Below are 19,895 nucleotides of genomic sequence, written 5' to 3' on the forward strand. Positions count from 1 at the left end.
ACTTGCGGGGAAGAAATATTTTCAGCTTGTAGCTTACTTATATGCGAAGGCTATTTTATTCTTTTGAAATTCATATATTATAGAGAGTTAGATAAAAACATGAGAAAAAATGCTTTGTATGGGAGTAAACAAATACTTGTGTACGAAAAGCTAATTTTACATTTCCTTCTTTTTTATAAGCTACTACGAAGTTTTTTTAATGGTTTTAGTCCCCTAGACAGATTTAGTCCCTTCTCGAGACAGATTAAGCAGAAAAACTGCTCCTATCGTTATGAGCTCACGCTTGATTTGAAAAGATTTCTAATATGCAAGTGCAAATTTTTTTAAATAATATAATACATTCGAGTTGAACTGTAAGAAATTGTATTGGCAGTTACAGTAGTAACTCTATTTAATGTATAAAAATATAGTTTTTATTTAGTATATAATGTTGTTATTATAGCATTCCTCTTTCTACACTGAAAAATGTTCTTTTAAGTTCTTATTATAATTATAAAAATATACATAATTGCAATTTTGATTTTTAGGAAATTCTAATTAATAATTATCTTGACAATGTAAAACATTTAATTTGTTCGAATTGATAGAATACATGTAATTTTCTATGTCACTTCTAGCTAACTTATTTTTGCACTTTTAATATTAAATATGTTTTTAGAATTATTTTTGATTTAATATATTTAATTTTCGAAATTATACAATTTCGTTAATTAATATTTACTCTGAGGAATTAATCTTACTTTATGATATATTACAAGACTTAATTTTCCACCCTCTGTTATAGAACCAATAAATCTCTTGATCATTTTATAATGACTAATATAATCAATAAAAGAGTTCTTTGTCAGAAACTAGTTATTTTATCACGATCATGTAAAGTCTTTGAAAATTATTTTGCATTTTGTCAATGTATATCATGCTTAAAAATATTTTTTGAGCACTTTAAAAGTTCTTAAAAGGTGATATTTTTTTGTTGAAAAATTTGGCTATGCGTCTTGTAGTAGTAAAATATAAAAACTTGTTGAATTAATTTTTTCAATGTTTTAGACAAATTTCTTTATTTACTCTTTTTTTTTTTTAATATACATGAAAAAAATTGCAAATCTTAATTTCTGCACTTAATTTTACAATTCAATTTCAATGAAATCATTAAAAATGGAATGCAGATTAGTTTCATATGTTAACTTTTACAATCTGAATGACATTTTTTAACAATCTAGAAATTTGAAAAAAAAAAAAAAAACCCACCCGGTTATGCAAAAATTTCCTGGTAATTCTTTGGCAAGCCCTGTTAATTAATACTATTATATCAGTGCTTACATTATACATAATAATGGTTTTTACATAAAATTGTTTTTTAGTATTTTTTGATTTTTTTAGGAAGGTATATTCGATGATAAGCAATCATACTATTTTTAAAGTCCTTAATTTTTCAAAATAGTACTTAATTTTTTCAAAAAGAAAGTCCTCAAAAGTGCTTAATTTTTGCTTTGTTGAAAGAGTGGGAACCCTGTATTAATTTTAGTTTTTTAGATAATGTATTAAAAAAGAAGAATATCTGTATTGTTGACTTCTACGATAAAAGGAATGATTTAAATTTAATATAAAAACTAATTACATGGAATTCTAATGTGTCTAAAAACATTTATTTAAATGTCATTTTCAATCAAATAAATGGAATTAGAGGGATTTTTAGCATTGTTTATTTATCCAAAAAACAAATGGACAAACTCCTTCAAAAATTTGATTAAAAACAATTGATATTCTAGTAATGAAATTAAATTCTATATAAAATCATTGAGTAATTGTGTGTTATAATTATCAATAAGTTTATTTACAAATTTTTTTTTTTTTTGTTATTTAAAATTTACAATTTTACCATTTGCAAATCTGTTGCTATAAATCTTTTAATATTCAATTAAGGATTTTTTAAACTAATGTTATTTTTTTCTTCATTGTTGCTTAGGTACATGATGACCACGAATGGCTGCAATTGATTACCTTTTCTAGTCATTTATGGGTGGTGCAATCGAATTACAGGACCCAGTTCATGACATGAAAAAGCAGTCCACATCATCATGGAGCCATCATGGCTTATATTTACTGGCATATATGCACTGGTTCTTGAAGTAAAAATATTTTTTTAAGAAAATTTTTAATTTTAAGGATATTTAATCTCAAATTTATGTCGGTATAAGTTATATTAAATTAGAAGTCTGTTATAATTTAATATGACCTAATATATAGATTATTAGAGTTCTGTTCCATTTTCTTGTTACTTCTATATTCCGATGGTTGTTGGTTTTGCACAATCTGACCTACAGTTTTCTTTTCCTTTTTTTTTAGATAAAATATTTTCTAAATTTTGCAGAATTTATTTGCTAGGATTTTCTTTTTCTTAATACTTATTATTACCAGATCACACACATAAGATTTGCCATGAGCAATAAAACAGGAAAAGATATAAAGAATCTTGAATTAGATCCTGAAAATTAAAAAAGACACATATGTCTGTCTGCTAGTTAGTTATCCTGAGTTGTTAACTTGGTGTTTCTAAAAAAATTCTTTTTTATTACAACCCTGTAAATGAGCTTTTTTTACAAGTTATATCTTTATTAAATATTTCAGGGAAATTTACTTAATTTTTGATAGATTACTGTCAAAGATTTCATTTTAAAATAAACTTAATTTGCATTGACTCTTCAATTTTCAAATTTATCTCATTTAATCTCTTGAAATCTTTATTTAATTCATGTGAAATTTTTCTTCCAAGCATGATGACCTTCTAAATAATGATTGTAAAACACGCGATTCAGGTATGCACAGAGCTGTTGATATAGAATAAAATTCTCATTTTGCAATGTTTGTAAATTTTTCTTTTAAAAGATATTTGGAAAGGAAAAATTTCTTTATTAAAATAAATAACATTGTTATTTAAACAAAACAAAAAAAAACAAAAGGGAACCTTTAATTTTTTAAAAAAATGTTTACATCTATTTTTTTTAAAAATGATTACTTTATTATATATATCTTTTTAAGGCTCGAGTATGGCAGAGAGACTACAGAGATCGAAGAGTAATGCAACCTGATGCGGCATATTATACAGAGGTATTTATTCCTTCAAACTATCGTTTATAACTTTATTTCTATTTTTTGTTGCTGAATTATTTCTACTTCTCAGATGACACCACCACTGAGTATGCCTGGCAACCCCATAAATGCAGTCACCACAAAATTTGTGCGTACATCAACTAACAAAATGAGATGTCCTATATTTTGTGTGGCAGTAAGTTATTTGCAATAAACTTTTGATATTGTAAGCATAGTTTTAAGGAGGAAATATGTAATTTTTACAGGAATGCTACTCTACATTTCTGTTCTCACAGATTTTATTTTAGAGTATGAAATTTCAGAAATCAAAATTGAGTACAAAGTATCAGGTTACAGAAAAGTCTGTGTGTTTTCTACTTTTTAAATTACATATTGTCTAAAAACATTTTCTCACTATGTGAAATTAAAGTTTATATTTCTGATTTATTTGATTTTTTTTTAGCTTTATTTGATTTTTGTGACAAGTTTCTTCACTTAATTTTTTTAAAAAGTTTCTTTATTTAAATATTTTAAAACATTTCTTTATTTCATTCTTTTAAAAAGTTTCTTTTTGTGATTTTCGTATAACTTTCTTCTGCATTTATTACAGAGATCACTCAGTGTACGTAGTTTTAATGTATGTTCGAGGAGGGTTATCTCCTTCTAACATATATTCTAAACGTTTAAATTATAAAAAATGAATAATGAAAACTTTTTCATATTTACCCCCTTCTTACCGTTCAATTTTTCATTAATCAAGTAATGTATATATAACTTTGGCGGGGGTTTTGTCCCCCAAAACTACGCCACTGATATCACTCAAAGAAAATTTAGTCAGACTAAATTTATTTTGAATGATAATTTATATGTAAATTTAGTTGTTATTCATCTTTCATTATGCATATTTTGAACTAATGATTTCATACATTCATCAGTCTTAATACACTCATCATGATAATACATTTATCAGGCTTAACTAATTTTTCTGACTAAATGTTTGAATGAGAGAAGCAAATTGCAAATATTTTGTCATTTTCATGGAAACTTGCATGATGATTATAGTAATTGATTAGAAATGAATGTAACTAATAACAGATTATTATTAAATGTTTATCAACTATTTGTAATCAAGTTATAAAATATTATCACAATTTCTCATTACAGGCAGTAATCATTGCTTATAATCATAACAAAAAGTGGCTACAGATAATCACAATTACAAGTAATCAAAATCTATAATTGCAAGTAATCAGCACTTCATGTTATCATAATTTGAGTTTAGGAGAAATCATAACACTCAGTAATTATAAACTTATTATAACCAATTATCTTTAATACAAGTAATTATAAAATAATTCCAGTATAATTTCAGTAATGCAATCCTAATTTCACGTAAGTTTAATAACATTTTAATCAGGATTGTTGGTAATTGATTACTTTTCTACACAATACATATATTGCATATTAAAATGAATGCTATTGTTAGGTATATTAAATGGATACTTTTAAGGATATATGTGCAAACATAGTTATGTAAATACATTGTACGCACTAATACCTATGCATATTATTGTATGTACATAAATGGGCAATTCTATGGTGACTGGTGTTACATTTTGATATGTTTTCTTATTTTTTAAATTTTTTCATTGATAAATTACATAGGAAGGACATTTTGTAATATGTCTTATTTTTATTTTGAAATGCTCCTCCTTCCATATGCATTAATGGGAAGGTTTTTTGAGATTTAATCTAGAGAAAGCTTTAAACTAACGGGAAGCATTTGAAAAAAATAATGAAATGACCTATAGAAAATTGCAAATAAAAAGAAAAGCCCTTGTGACTGTTGTTACAAATATGAAATATATTAAAATTTATCTAAAGTTTTTTTTAATCAATATTATAAAATATTTAAAAACTGCAATTTTTTATTTTATATCTGAAACAGTTGATAAAAAAAATAAATTTGTTAATGGAGGGAGGCTATTCTAAGTACACAATATGTAAATACATAGAGATACCTTGCACGGCATAGGTAAATGTACAGTGTGTGTGTAGGTATATTGTGACATCACTTACTTTATAATTAATTATGCGCTTGTAATAAAGAATATCCTAAATTTTAGTGGACACCTGAAGGTAGAAGACTGGTGCATCTAGCGGTGAATTTACTTTCTGAAATGGATTAACTTTTAATTTTGAAGCTATTTTACAGGTAAAATAATATTTGTTCTCTAATTTTTTGTGATATATCTCTCATGTCCATTTCTTATGAATTAAAATTTAGTTTATCATAAAATTTATATTCACATATGTTGCTTTTTATTCCTACCTGCAATCAATGTTCATTATTGATATTTCACTTTTTTATTAATATTTTCAACTCCCTCTTTCTCTTTGTCAGAAATTGTCACACTTCACTACCATTCTTTGTCACACTTCACTACCATTCTTTGTCATACTGCTACACAATCACCTCGTATATTACTTAAAGATAAACTGTTAAGTCAAGGGAACCCAAGTTAAAGCTCTCTGTTAAAGAATGACATTTATGCCTTTTATAAGATATTTAATAATTTTTATCTAAATGCAGGATTAAAAATTTTTTCAAGGAGAGTTTTTCTTATAAAATTTATAATTTTTTAAATTAAAAATTAAATAAAAAAAAATAAAATTATGAATTAAAAACAATTTAAGACAATGTTACAATGCTCCATAGTTTTTTAAATTTTTTTTAATAATTTTTACAGTATCTTTATGAGCTGTATTTGTATAAGCCAGTGATGCAAAACTTCTAAGGAGAAATTGTTTGTGCCTTGCTCAGGGACACACACAATTTATAAGTGCATAAAGGAGAAGATAAACTGTATATTATTTTTAAGCTTTTAATTCGTACTTCACAATTAGTTTATATTGTGATCATTTGTAATATTAATAAATTTTTTTATAAATTCTAAAATATATAAATTTTTTACAGTGCCTTAAACATGATGCACCAGTCATCAAGTTTTCTAAAAAATGATGACCACTTATATTAATTGAGGTTCTCATTAATTGAAGAATTGAAACAATTCCAAAAATTTAACCATTCAGTACTTAGGAATAGTTAATTTAGGTAACTTTATGCGTTCCTGTTCAACGGTTTGAATGTCACTCTGATTGGGACTATTTAGAGAAATGTTAGCTTTCTGAAAGGAATTATTTGAATCAAGTTCTTTGTTTAAATTTTTAATGTTCTAAATTTTGTTCTAGTTATTTTTTTCTTTGTACTCTTCTATGCATTTAAATTCCTTTTCAGTGTCATCGATTTTGATTAAGCCCTCAACCTGAGTAATTCTTCGAGATCTTCCAAACTTATGCCCGGTTTTAGAATGTCACTTTCGATTTTTGCAATTATCTTTGTCACCGAAGCTCTAACAATGATTTGTCTACTGCTGAGAATATTTTACATCCGCACTGTGGGCTGTGCGAGCCTGGTGTGTAATTCGTAATCATCAGCTACCCCTGGGATTCGAACCTGCACCACCTCATAAAGAGGTGTTTGTTCTATCTCCTGAGCCACCGTGGCTGTTTAAAAAATTTTTATTTTTTAAAAATTATACCTTTTATTTATTTTTCTTCATAACTTTTAATGGTCTTATATCAGGTGGGCATGATTCAGATAATCTAATATCCATATTAATTGATGAATGATTTTGTGAGAGAAAATAATAAATGTTTCTAATGTGTTAATATGTCAACTACACTGAAGATTTGTTTTCATTTTTGAATTGTTTCGAACTAATTTTATTTCAGTTGATAACTTCTCACTGCTTAAACTTATAATTTAAATTTAAGCAGTACTGTGCTTTTCTTCGAAATTGAACCGCAATATATTATTCACTTTTTAAAGTGTTTCAAATAATTTAACAGTCCAAACAACTTAAATTTGTGTAATTAACATTACTGCTATAGTTAATATTATTATGGAACTCAATATTATGAATTTAATACAATATACTGTTTAATGTTTTGCTAAAATTGATATTATACCATTTTATATTACCTCCTTTATAAATCAATGTTCTTAAATTTCTCCTGTTGTCCAAATATAGTTGATTCTTGTTGTTGTCGGCCATTGAGACAGAGCTGGTGCAATTGTTCTTGTTTTCCATCTTTGGCCAATAATTCTGCCACATCCGCTTACAGGGCGAACCCATTCATTTGTTTACAGAATTTTGACCTGAACCACAGAATCTCTAATTCAGTACCCCAGAGGTATTGATTTGTTATGGAGAACTTTGTAACCTGACAGGTTTAACATGCACCAGTCACCATTTACTACACTGGCTGGTTGGACTCACAAATGTGAGGTCCCTGCCATCCAGGCTATACCAGCCTAGTTGATTTTTAAACTCGATTTATAAAAATTGGTTTGTGTAAACAATAGTAAACTAAATTCAGTTTCCTTAAAAATTTAAATGTTTTATTCTGAAAACCTTAGTTATTTATAGAGTTATAAAAATTTGTACTTTATATTTGCCATTTACACCACAGTCATAAAATATTTCATTTCCATATAGTTAAGGTAAAACAGTAGATTAAACATGTGGGAGCCGTTTTTTGTAATTATAGTATCAAAATTATTTTCATTGTTTATTTTCTTGTTTCTAATTATTGTATGTCACCAGATGAACACAGCAGGGAAAGAATGTGTCTGTTTTTATTAGGGTTTTTGAAAATGTGGTTTTATATTGAAGAGTCTTATAACAAAATGTAACATTAATTTTCCTTTTCTAATGTTTTTAGGGAGGTTTAATCTCAGATGCCGAGTCACTTAATAATTTACGAGAGCTTCTCGTCATAATAAGAATATTACTTTTTGAATGAAAGCTGTCATCTACCTGTGTTTACAAAAATGTCAGGTAGTGTTTATTTATTTCTTAGTTCTTACTTTTTTACATACCGTGTTAGATATTAAAGTGTCAAAAAATGTATCGAATATAAATGTTTATTTTTGATTAGAAGCAGATCTGGGACTCTGTTTTAAATTTCTTGAGCAATACCTTATTTGCAATTGTGTCTAAAAAGTGAAAATTAATCATAACAAGTTTTATAAATATTCATGTTTTATTTCTACTTAAATCTAGTTATTACAAAAAGATAAATATCAAGCATGTTTACCTTAGTTTCCAACTCTGTGCATGTAGTGAGCTGGGCTCGGTGAGATTATTGCACTCGCATGTGCAACTCTGCTGCATTTTGCAAGATATTCTCCATTTCAGTCTTCTTTTTTACCCTCTGAAATCAAGCTGAAAAATCTATTGATCATTTTATAATGGCTCATATAATCAAGAAAAGAGTTCTTTGTCAGAAACTAGTTATTTTATCATGATCATGTAAAGTCTTTGAAAATTATTTGCATTTTGTTAATGTATATAGTGCTTAAGAAAAATTTTTGATTTCTTAAAAAGCATTTAAAAGGTGTTTGCTTTTTGTTGAAATATTTGATGAAACTTATGTCTTGTGAGTAGCATAATTTGTTTGTATGGCATCTTTAAAATCAACTTTTTTTAGTTTCCACTGAAGGAAGCAATATGAGTTATAAAATGTGCCCCATCGTCGTAACATTTTTTTTATTTAAAAATTCTCTAATTAAAAATGGATTGTTATGTGTTTCAATTTTACTTAATTTTTATTCAATGAAGCCTTAGTCTGATAATACATTTTTGAAGCGACAGATTTAAAATATTTTACTTGAACAAATAAAAATGTATTTCTTCTAGCTTGAAATAAAATTGTATTTGCATATGCATATGTTTATAAAATTTCTGTATGCTCCAATTTCCTATTTTTCTGGCTTGATTTGCAACAAGAAGAGGAAATCCCTAGCTACTATGAAATTTCCTTTCTATGTTGTAAACAAAAATACACAAAATCTTCTTATAATTGCTTCTCTAATGCTTGCAGCTATATAACATAAAGAAAAAAAAAATTATGCGTAAACAGTTAAAAAGTAAAAATATTACATTTGCTCATATTTATGAAATTGTTATGAATTATGAAATTGCATTATAGTACCTACACTAAAAATTTATATATTTTATTCTATGTGCATTTTAAATGTTTTATATTATTATTTTAGATAATTTGGATGTTCTGTCACTTGGATGTAATGTTTCCTAAGGATCAATATTTTCTAAAGTCTATGGAAATCTACTGGAAAACAATAATACTATATTATTTGTTTTCTTATCATGATGCTTTAATATATGTTAATTTTAGGTGTTGCTAGCCTAGCCCTGTTCATCATGGTGTGTAGCGTTTTTAAAAAGTGCTTAAAGGTGCTTATTTCCGATTTTCGTTTTTTAAAAGCCTTTTAAGTTGCTTTTTGCATAGGGTGTTTTAAAAAGTACTTAATTTTCCCTTTTGGAAAAGGAGATTTTTTTCTTTACCCTGTCGGTTTTTTCCACGTATTATGCAAAGCGTGGTTTTCTTATGCATACTTTTCACATTGTTCTATACAACGTTTTCACAATTCATTCAACCACAACCCATTTTAACAATTAACCACAATCCAACTGTCAGTTTGAAGAAATACTTGTGAGTCCGTATGAGCGTCTACTGAGCTGAGTTCAGTGAGATTATTGCGTTCAGTATCATATTCCAATATATCATCTTTTCCAAACTGATAGGTAATATTTAAAAAGAAAATTAAATTAATCTAAAGAAATTTTAATGATAAGTAAAATTTTATATTTTTGGAAATATATATATATGTTGCAATTTTTGTTTAATTATACATACTTTTACATAAAATTTTCTTTAAAAATGGACAAATATTTTCAAATATAATAATGTGCATAATATTTCTATTCAGGAATATATCTCAATATGATAGATTGAAAAGTAACAAAATTCATGCCAATTTAGTTTCAGAATTGCCTATCAACATAAATACCTGAACATTGTAATTTTTTCAACAAAACTTTTAAAAAGTTTTAATAAATACAAAATGTATCACCTTTCTATAGATCTAAGAAATTTTACATTTTTGTCTAATCTATTAAGATTTAATAGACAATTTGAAATTGTAAAAATTTGATTTGTTGAAGTGTGGAACTATCCACAAACAATTCTACCAAGTGATTGAAGTATCTTATACATTCTACCTACTTTTTTATTTCAGAATTTTTAGGACTTTTAAATATTATAAAGAAAAAAACTTGAATTCAATAACCACAGAATTTTTAAATGCCTAATTGAGGAATTGAATTCAAATTTATATTTTTGGAAATGACATTTAGTTGCATTTAAAATTAGTAATACTTCAATCAAAAATATTAAAATCTAATTAAAAAAATAATTAATTTACAATTTTAAACTAAATTTTAAATTTTTTTAATGGGCTCATATTATGAAATTATTTCATTTGGGAGTTAAATAACTAATCTAATTTTGAAACTAATAAAAGAAAAAAAATATTTTATTTAACATATGCTTCTTTTAAATTGCATTTTTTATTAAATTTTAATCTGTGATTTGAAGATCGTGTTTTTGAAGTTTTTTATGCTACTATGCAAAAAGCTTTTTTTTCCTCATAATTATTGTGGCAGGGTTCCCACTCAAATTTCAGAAATAAAATCCCCATGCTTTGCCAGGAAAATTTTTCAAAATTCCAGAATATATTTTTTTAATATGAGACAAGATCTCATCAGATATATAATTTTTTATACAATAAATTACAATTACTTTTTGATCAAAAATATATCACATATTATTTTTGTAAAAAATGACATTTCAGTAGATGGTTTACCATGTAGATTTTAAAGTACACAAGTATATAAATTATAGATAGAAGCAATATTTTAAGTACGAAGTCTGAAAAAAATTAAAGACTCAAAGTAACATAGTTCATCAATAAATCTATTATTAAAGAAAAAAGTAATCTTACATCTGATTAAAAGCCAAACTTAATTTATGCAGAAAGATTAAAAATATAGTATTCGAACTGAAAATATTGTTAGATTGAAGAAAAAATTTAAAACAAATTTTTGAACAAAAAGTAGTTTTTACAAATTAATGATATAATTTTAGTTTTAATCCAAAAAAGTTTAACCATGTTGCAGTAAAGCTTTTACTAACTATTAACTTTGTGAAACTTATTCAACTCATCGGCTAATTATCATTATTTTCAAGAATCGTTCCAGGTGTTGGACAAAACTTGAAAAAACTTTACACAAACCTGAGAAATAATCAATTTTAAAATTGATGATAACAATTAGTAACCAATGAGGCTCCAATGTCTAACATATATTTTTATAATTCTGTGTAAAATTTTGCTATGATTAAATTTTGTTAAAAATATTAATTTGTGAAAAATATTTTTGTTAATCAATTTCCTGTTTCAAATTAGTTGAAAATACTTAGTTTTTAAAAATTAAGCTTGTTTTTTAAGCTTTTAGTTATTTTCTAATCATAAGTTGGGTGCATGATGGCAGACTAAATAATTATTAATATATTGCTTCATTAAAAAAATTTTCTTTCCAATTTCTGTCCAAAATAATGCTTCTGTCTAAAATTTATCCAATTGTCTACACTAAAAATCCACATGTTAAGCTTATTTGAATTTTATTTTTTACAAAATTTGATATTTTGCAAATTTTCTATCAAGAAATAAGTTTTATTGCCAATTGAACAAAAATATATTTTATTTCTGACAAAATATTGCCTTTTATAACAAAAGTGTAATTCGGAATTTAATTTAAATTTTAATAAAAATTCTGGAAAAGTCAGGAGATTTTATTACTAAGTTTGAGTGGAAAATTACCATAATTCTTATTATATTCATTTTTAGCTTGTGCAGATGCCAATAGACTAGATGCCATTCCAAACCAGTAAATTGAACTGTCTTCTTTAACACTTAATTTTAAGACTGATGAAACAAGGTAAATACGTTCATCATGTTAAATATTTTCAAAATGATAAGTAGTTTTTCATTGCATTCCTGCCAACATTGGAGAAATAAAATAACAGTGATTTTACAAATTGTGCCAATTTTGGGTTTACAACTACTCGTGTTCAGCTCTGTCGCCTTGTAATTTTGAAACTAATCCAGAAGACAAGGGAACTCCTGGATCAAGTATTGGGAGAAATTTGTTTCAAGGAGAGCTTCTGGGTGGAACCAATCTGCATTTAATTTACATGTAGAGGAAAACCACGAAAACCTCCCACGGTTAGACAGATGACAAGGGGACATAATTATACAATATTAAATAATTATACAATGATAACTTGTTATGTATATAATTTTACAACATACAAAAATTACGGTTGTATACTGAGAGCAATTAAAATAATTATTTTAATAATTGTTCTCACCCGGTAGATTATCTTACAAGTGATGTATTACATCCTAAGCTTACAATATCAGTCTTGTGAAATTGAGGAATGGTTCCTTCAATGGTGTGAACTTTACTGTTGTACCATAAAAACTCAGGTTGAGAGTTGTACTCAAACTGTAAAGGTAAAGAGTTCATGAACAAGGTTAGTACCCAAATCCTAAAACAAAAAAATAAGCACCTTTTAAGAACTTTTTAAGTACTCAAAAAATATTTTCAAGCACTATATACATTAACAAAATGCAAAATAATTTTTATAGACTTTACTTGATCATGATAAAATAACCAGTTTTTGACAAAGAACTCTTTGATAAAGAGATTTTTCGGTTCGATATCAGGGGGTGAAAAATGAAGTCTGAATTTGAGAATATCTTGAATAATGGAGCAGAGTTTTATAATTTTTTAAAGGAAGGCTGCAAGACGTTCCGAATTCATAAAATACTTTTTATATTGAAGTTTTAGTAAACTAAACTCCATTAAAAAAGTATGTTCACCATCCTGTAAATATATGAGTTCATTGTTTTATCTGTAAATTTTTTAATTTGATCTGTAATGTTGACATTTAATGTTAAAAACATATATATTTTTTAATATTTTTTAATACTTTGTTTTAATTATACTTGCGTTTTTTGTATTAACGGACATGTAAATATTTTTTTAATAAAATTGTTTTTTGAAAATAGTTAAGCTTATTTTTTGATTTGTTGCATACAAAACTGTGTATTCATGTGAAAAAGGAAAAATTTTTAAATTAATAAAAATGAAATTGGTAATACTTAATACTCTGAGCCAGGAGTCCTCAACCTTTTTGTACCTAAGAGCAAATAGCAGAATATCGGTCAAATGGCGGTGACTTTGTGGTGACAAAAAAAAGGTGACTATAAGCTCCTTATGATATTAAATTGTTGAAAGAGCTTTTCAAATTGATCTTGAAGTAATTGGAGGTTGATGACAAATGTTGATTAGTCAATTTCATTGCTGTCTATCATTTTTTTCATGTTTGAAAAATGCACAAGAGACTTCATTTTCAAATGTGATATCCACAAAACCAGCGTAGCTCTGAACGAGATCATAATCATTCTTGATATAGGTTTGTCCTTCCCTTCAGCTAAATTATTTAGTTTTTCCATTATGTCTGTTACGAAAGACAAATCTGCTAGCCGAAGAGGATCTCTAAGTTCTAAAAATATTTGATTTTTGGCAGCAAGATAATTTTTTATTTCTTCAATTAAATTTATAAATCTATCAATATATCTGTGGGGATGCAGGTGCTTTTCCTGCGAATTCTATTATGGTTGTCAATATTAAATATTGACATCAATATTAAAAAAGCAAAAAAATTTGCATAGCATTTTATGGGAAAACTGAAATATTTTATCGTTAGCAGCGGGCAAACCAAAACCGATCGACATGATGACCGCGGGAGAGTAGTGCAGGTGTCTCCATGGCCCGACTTAGCCTATTGGGACCCCCTTTGCTTTACTACTTCAGTAATGAAGAACCGAACTTTATGGAGATATTTAAATTTTTCGCCTCATTATAGGTAACAAACTACTATGCTACTTTTTTTTACAAAAAAAGTAGCACTCTACACTTCAAACTACGAATAAAACTAGTGACTACAGTAGTTTCACAACTTGTAGTGCTCTAATTCCGACCACTGAGTTCAAAGGATTTAAACTATGATTGCAACCTATTAAGAAAGTTCATATATTAATTGCACTTTGCATTCAGGAGCAGTGTTAGTACCTGTTTCGCTACTAAAAATTTAACGAGTGCAAGTAATTATAATTGTGTCTTAAAGTCACGAATATGATTTTAATTTATGTCTGGTATTGAAAAGCCGATCTATGTTTGGGTTTACGTCCATCAATGTTCTATTCCTAGTTTTTTTAATTTCGAACCCAGCCTAGAAGACAAAGAAAGTTCTAGATCGAGAATTGGGATAAACTAGAAAAAAATTTTGATAGAATTTTATATGGAGTGGAAAACCATGAGAATCTCTAACGGAGCCTTAATGGCAAAGGAATTCTAACCTTTGATCATTTGATTTAATTATAATTGTAAATGATAATGATATTCGTTTTATTTGTAATTATTTATTCTGATCGTATCTTATAATAACCAAAAATCCAGTTGGCCTATACTCGTGCAAATCCAGAAGCCCCTTTAAAGACGAAAAAAAAATGTCCTTTTTTGGGTTATTTATTAAGACTATAAAAATCAGAACTTTTTTTTACTCCGTCTACTATATGGAATTAGCAATTAATATTCCAAAATATTAAGTGAAGAGACCGGGATAGCCTGTTTGGTATGGCACTGGGCCCATGTCCAAGAGATCGTGGGTTCGATCCCTGCCGGCCGAAGACTCCCCGTGTAGTAAATGGTGACTGGTGCACACTAAATCTGCCGAGTCACAAAGTCCTCCATGTTCCCATAACAAATCATACCTCTGGGAGTATTGATCCAGGGGTTTCCTTGTGTTCTGGAATGGGTTCAAAATTACAAGACTATGGAGTTGAACATTAGTAGTCGTATACCCAAAAATTGGGTCGGTTGTTCAACGACGGTTATAATATAAAATATTAAGTTAATACTTTTCAAAGAAGGACAAAATTGCAGTATTCATGAAAAGAAACTATTATAAGTTTTGTTATTTGCACTTTTATTTTATAAACAAAGTAATCGTTTCTTTCTTTGAGGTGTGAGGTATTAAAAAGAGCAGAACGGTAAAGGAAAGAACATGATAAAAAGTATTAAAAAAAAATAATAACAATTTGCCTCCAAAGGCGTGTGATATAAATTAAACGAGGAATTGAGTATAGTAAATTCAAAAATATTGTGAGTCATTTTAAGAACTTTTAATACGAACTCGTAAACGTATTTTTTCCACTCGATATTTTTTTTTTTTAAACTATCAGACTTTGTTTATCATCGAAAGCAAACCACAAACCCCTTTGAGAACCTCGTTTTCATTTTAAAGATTGAAAATTAGCTAAATATAACATTCTTTATTTTAATTAAGTAATTTAAAAACAATTCTTGCACTTATCAATAAAGCTCGTTAAATTTAAGATAATTTGAGAAGAAAATACTTCTTAATAATTATTTATTATTTTCTATTATTTATGGCAAAATTTAAATTACAAAATAAATTATTTTAAATGGCAAAATTAGAATAAAATCTACGGAGTAGTTCATAAGAAATCAAATTTTAAGCATGGGAGAAATTTTGTCTTCGTAGAGGACTTTTTGATGGAGCTCACCCGAATTTGCGTCACACGGAGAGGAAGACCTCGTGAACCTCCCACGATTAGCCTGACGGCAAGGGGACTCTAACCCATGATCCGTCGACCACTAAGGATATTTCATGTCAGCACTGTGGTCGGTGCAAGCCGGATGCGGAATTCGTATCGACTGGGATTAACGTTTTGCAACATTTTCAGAAAATAAGCAAAGACAGCGGTTGCTTTAGATAGGCTAAACTTGACCTAATAGTGACGAGTAACTGCTGAAAACTCATCAGCTATGAAAATAGTATATTATTCGCAAAAAAGGCATCATTTCATATGACCCTACGAAAAACAGCCAAATGTAAACCTAAGAAACCAATGCCTAAAACCGAAACTGAGAGCAGGATACTTTAAATGTTGGTTACGCAATCATATTTCTATCATCAAGGAAGATTGGTTCGAACTATTTTGAAAAGCGCCTTTAACCGTTCCCTCTGCGGATCCAGAGAGAATTTCGGTCGCCGAGTGTGATGTCCTCCTCTCCTAAATTCATAGATTCCATTTATCTTCAAAATTGAAATTAGCAACCATATGCTTTTTAAAAATAAAAGTATGAATTGAATAATAAATATAATTTTATTTTAAGAAAGATACTTCCGATTTTAATGAAATTACAGAAGTCTTCTTGTTGTTGTCTCTAATGCGACTTGCCAGTATCCAAACCTGCTGGAAGTCAAGCGAACTTAAGGCAGAAAGTGCGTTTCTTGTTTTCCCGTAGCGGCATCTATAATCAAGAATACATCAGTGACACACACGCGTCGCAGCCTGTTAATAGGGAGGAACCATTCATACATCCATTTATTCATCCACAGATCGTTATTTTTACCCGAACCAGAGAAAGACCCATCTCCAATTCAGTACCACTAGAGTTATTGATTTGCTAGGGGAACATGAAGGACTTCATGACCCGCTTCATTTAACGTTCACCAGTCACCATTACAACATAGAAATTCTTTGGCCGGCGGGGATCGAATTCACTACCCCTCGGACATAGGTCCAACCCACTGCCAACCAGGCTATTCCGGCCCACTAAAGTCATTGAGGCGTAATCGCCTAGAATAGTTGAGGTACCTGGGTCTCCTGACCCTCTTTCAGAATAATTGATGCGCTGGGCATGGCTAACAGGACTAGTCCAGCTGAACAATAGTACAATTTACATAAAATTTAAAGAGAAGCTTCAGATTAAATAAAAATTGAGATAAAAAAGGGTGAAGAGGGCCTTATTAAGAGGACGTTATAGCCAGTCCGAAAGAAGATCTCTGCTCAAATCGACTCACAGAGAGGGTAGGCTGATAGAGATGATAATTATGCAATGATTATGAAGAGGAGCCGGAAGGTCAAGAAGACACCCTTCTTCGAAGAGGATGATGAGAGAGAGAGAGAGAGAGAGACTACATCCTCCCCAAAACTTCCGACATCCAGGGAAGGAGAAGAGGGAGCGCATCAGGGAGGAACATAAACCATACTCGGGTCTGTTTTTTCCCCCTCCAGCTGGGGCGTCTTTTTCAGGACGTCCGTGCTACCCTCCAGGGGGTGTTGCATCAACAGGGGCACTGGGAAGAAGCCCCTCTTGCCCTCACAGCCACAACATGAACAGGGTGTGCATACCTGCCAACATTGGATAAATAAAATAACGGAGGTTTTTACTAACCGAAGTAATTTTGGGTTTACGACTACTGATGCTCAACTCCGTAGCCTTGTAATTTTGAGCCCAATCTAGAAGACAATAGAACTCCTGGATCAAGTAGTGTGAGAAAGTTTCTTCGTAGAAGATTTTTTTATTGAACTAAACCGCATTTGAGTTGCATGGAGAGGAAAACTTCCCACGGTTAGTCTGACGATAAGGGGACTCTAACCTGTGATCCGTCTTCCATTGAGGATATTTCACGTCAGCACTGTGGTTGGTGCAAGCCGGATGCGGAATTCATAACCAGCAGTCATCGCCGTGATTCAAACCCGTGTTCACCTCATTGGATGGCGAACGCCCTGAGCCATCGCGGCTCGACTTAAACAATTAACACTCAATATACTGCAGTACTGGCAATAGCACCATCTGTTGAGGAATGAGAGAAATACTTTTACCATCAGTGGATATTTTGTCACCATTTTTTTTTTAAATTACTTCAACAGATACAGAGAAATTTGAGAAAAAACACGTAAACAGGAGATGGTCGTAAAATGCAGGAATCTTCGTTAAAAAACAAGAAACTTGGCAGGTATGCAGGGGATGTCTGTATCATGGAACTAGGAGTAAGTGGAGAAGACACTCACATTAGACCACTCCTTTCAAGGTGAAGCAACCGCGAGAGTTTTCCGCCATCTTACTTGCTGCGTCGTTGTGCGCTCATACATGAGATTTTGTTTACCTTCCATTTATTTAACCTTACTTCACTCCAAATTAACTTTATTATTATTATTAATAATCGCATACAATCTAAAATAGTTGATTTAATAAATAATGTTCCGCCATCTTTTATCTTTTTCAGAATTAAAGAAACCAAGTAAACAACTTTAAAAGCAGAAAAATAATAATCAAATAAAGAAAGAAAAAACTTTATCAAAATCATTATTGAAAAATGTGAGATTATTATTTACTCTTCGCATTTTTAAAGATTCTGCAGTTGATGTATGGTCTGAATTGAGAATGTTTTTTTAATTTACCCCGGCAATGGGTTAGCAGATTTTAAAAATTTGTTAACATTGTTTTCGCAATTTTCTTAGTAAAAATGCTCAGTTTTGCTTTGCAGTTAGCATTTATACTTCATTCAATTTTTGTTATGTCGGTGAATGATAATAAATCCAGGTTTTATAAAATATGTGTCTGACATAAAGAGTAAAAAATAATGTTTAAGAAATCTTGTTAAAAATGGATTAAAAAAAACCCACGTAATGTAAAAAATTCAAGATAAAATTTGAACTAAAAAAAGCTATTGAAATCGAGCGAATCACTATTGTGTAACGCAGGACTCAAAGCAACATAACTTGTTAGGCAATTCGTAGAAAACAGAAAACTTTTGAAAGGCGATTATAATATACACTTTTAAGTTTTATTAGACAGTGATTTTAAATTAATTTTGATGTTTTTCAATCCACCTTCATCATGAACGATTAGACAATTTTGATAACCTTTTTATTTACCCGATTTAATATGATTCATATTCTTTTGATCAATTTAACTTTACATTATTTCCATGAATGTCTAAATTTCAGAAGCGGCGAAGCACGTCATTCGCTAATTTCAGAGGAAAATAAAGTTTTTTTACATAAAAAAACGCACCGACAGGTCTGTGTAGGAGGCAGGGAACTGTCCTTGCATCAGAAAGGTTCTGGGTTCGAATCCCGGGCAAGGCATGAATGTTCTTTCCTTCTCTGTACTATCTGAGAAAAAAAAAAAAAAGAATTCGTTTCAAAGTTAGAGAAAAAAAAGCATTTTTTTTCTCTATTTCTAATTTCAGACGGGGCCAAACTCAATATTGACCCTTTAATTAAGTTTTAAAAGAAAATAAAGTTATTTTTTTGAAAATAACTTCTAAATTGAAAAAAAAAATATTTTTTAAAATTACCAATTTTAGGAGACTATTTTAGCAGCTAATGTTCAAATTTTAGGAGGAGCGAAATATGTTCTTCATTCCCTCACTTAATTTTCAGACTGTTCCCTCTGCCCCACCCCCCGGGTTATCACTTCATGAAGTGTTGGTCATAGCAGACAAGTATAAACCGAACAATAAGGCCTTTATTCTCCGAATAATAATGATGCCCAGCGCATGCATTAAGGCAGTGGTTCACAAACTGGAGGCGAATTCTATCCTCAATAGGGCAATGAGTATTAAAAAGGAAATAAATTAAAATAAGGATAAAATGTAAGCGAAAATAGAAATAGCAAATTTATGCGAAACCAATCATTCAGATGAAGAATTATGAATTTTATAAAATAAATTAAAATGTCTGAACTTACTCGCATATTTTGGGTTAAAAGAAGATCTGTCAGCCAGATTCTCTCAGAACCAAGAATTTTCTTGAATGCATAAAGAATTCATTGTTAAAACAAATAATAGAGTTTTCAAATTTTAATTATGAACGCATTCAATTAAAATAAATATATCTATTACTTTTTAAAAAAATAAATATAAGG

At 29.0% G+C, this 19,895-nt stretch overlaps 1 protein-coding gene across 8 annotated transcripts in view; it reads left to right on the plus strand.

The window, feature by feature from the left end:
* Positions 1 to 113: 113 nt before the first annotated feature.
* Positions 114 to 19,895, plus strand: part of LOC147810049 (pre-mRNA 3' end processing protein WDR33-like) — a 162,886-nt gene continuing 143,104 nt past the window's right edge. Inside the window, exons 1-7 of one of the 8 annotated variants that reach the window (XR_015434082.1) lie at positions 126 to 307; positions 1,967 to 2,129; positions 3,040 to 3,108; positions 3,182 to 3,286; positions 5,217 to 5,305; positions 7,879 to 7,994; positions 9,215 to 13,150. Coding sequence is in view for 6 of the 8 variants with exons in the window: in XM_087164905.1 (XP_087021031.1) it covers positions 2,079 to 2,129; positions 3,040 to 3,108; positions 3,182 to 3,286; positions 7,879 to 7,959 (306 nt within the window). In the remaining 2 variants the exon portion in view is untranslated. The other 7 variants (XM_087164905.1, XR_015434081.1, XM_087164903.1 and 4 more) reach the window with 7 other exon arrangements.

The sequence above is a fragment of the Parasteatoda tepidariorum genome, chromosome 5 (assembly GCF_982258835.1).
Source record: "Parasteatoda tepidariorum strain Cologne lab strain chromosome 5, Ptep-v5.0, whole genome shotgun sequence".
Lineage (NCBI taxonomy): Eukaryota > Metazoa > Arthropoda > Arachnida > Araneae > Theridiidae > Parasteatoda > Parasteatoda tepidariorum.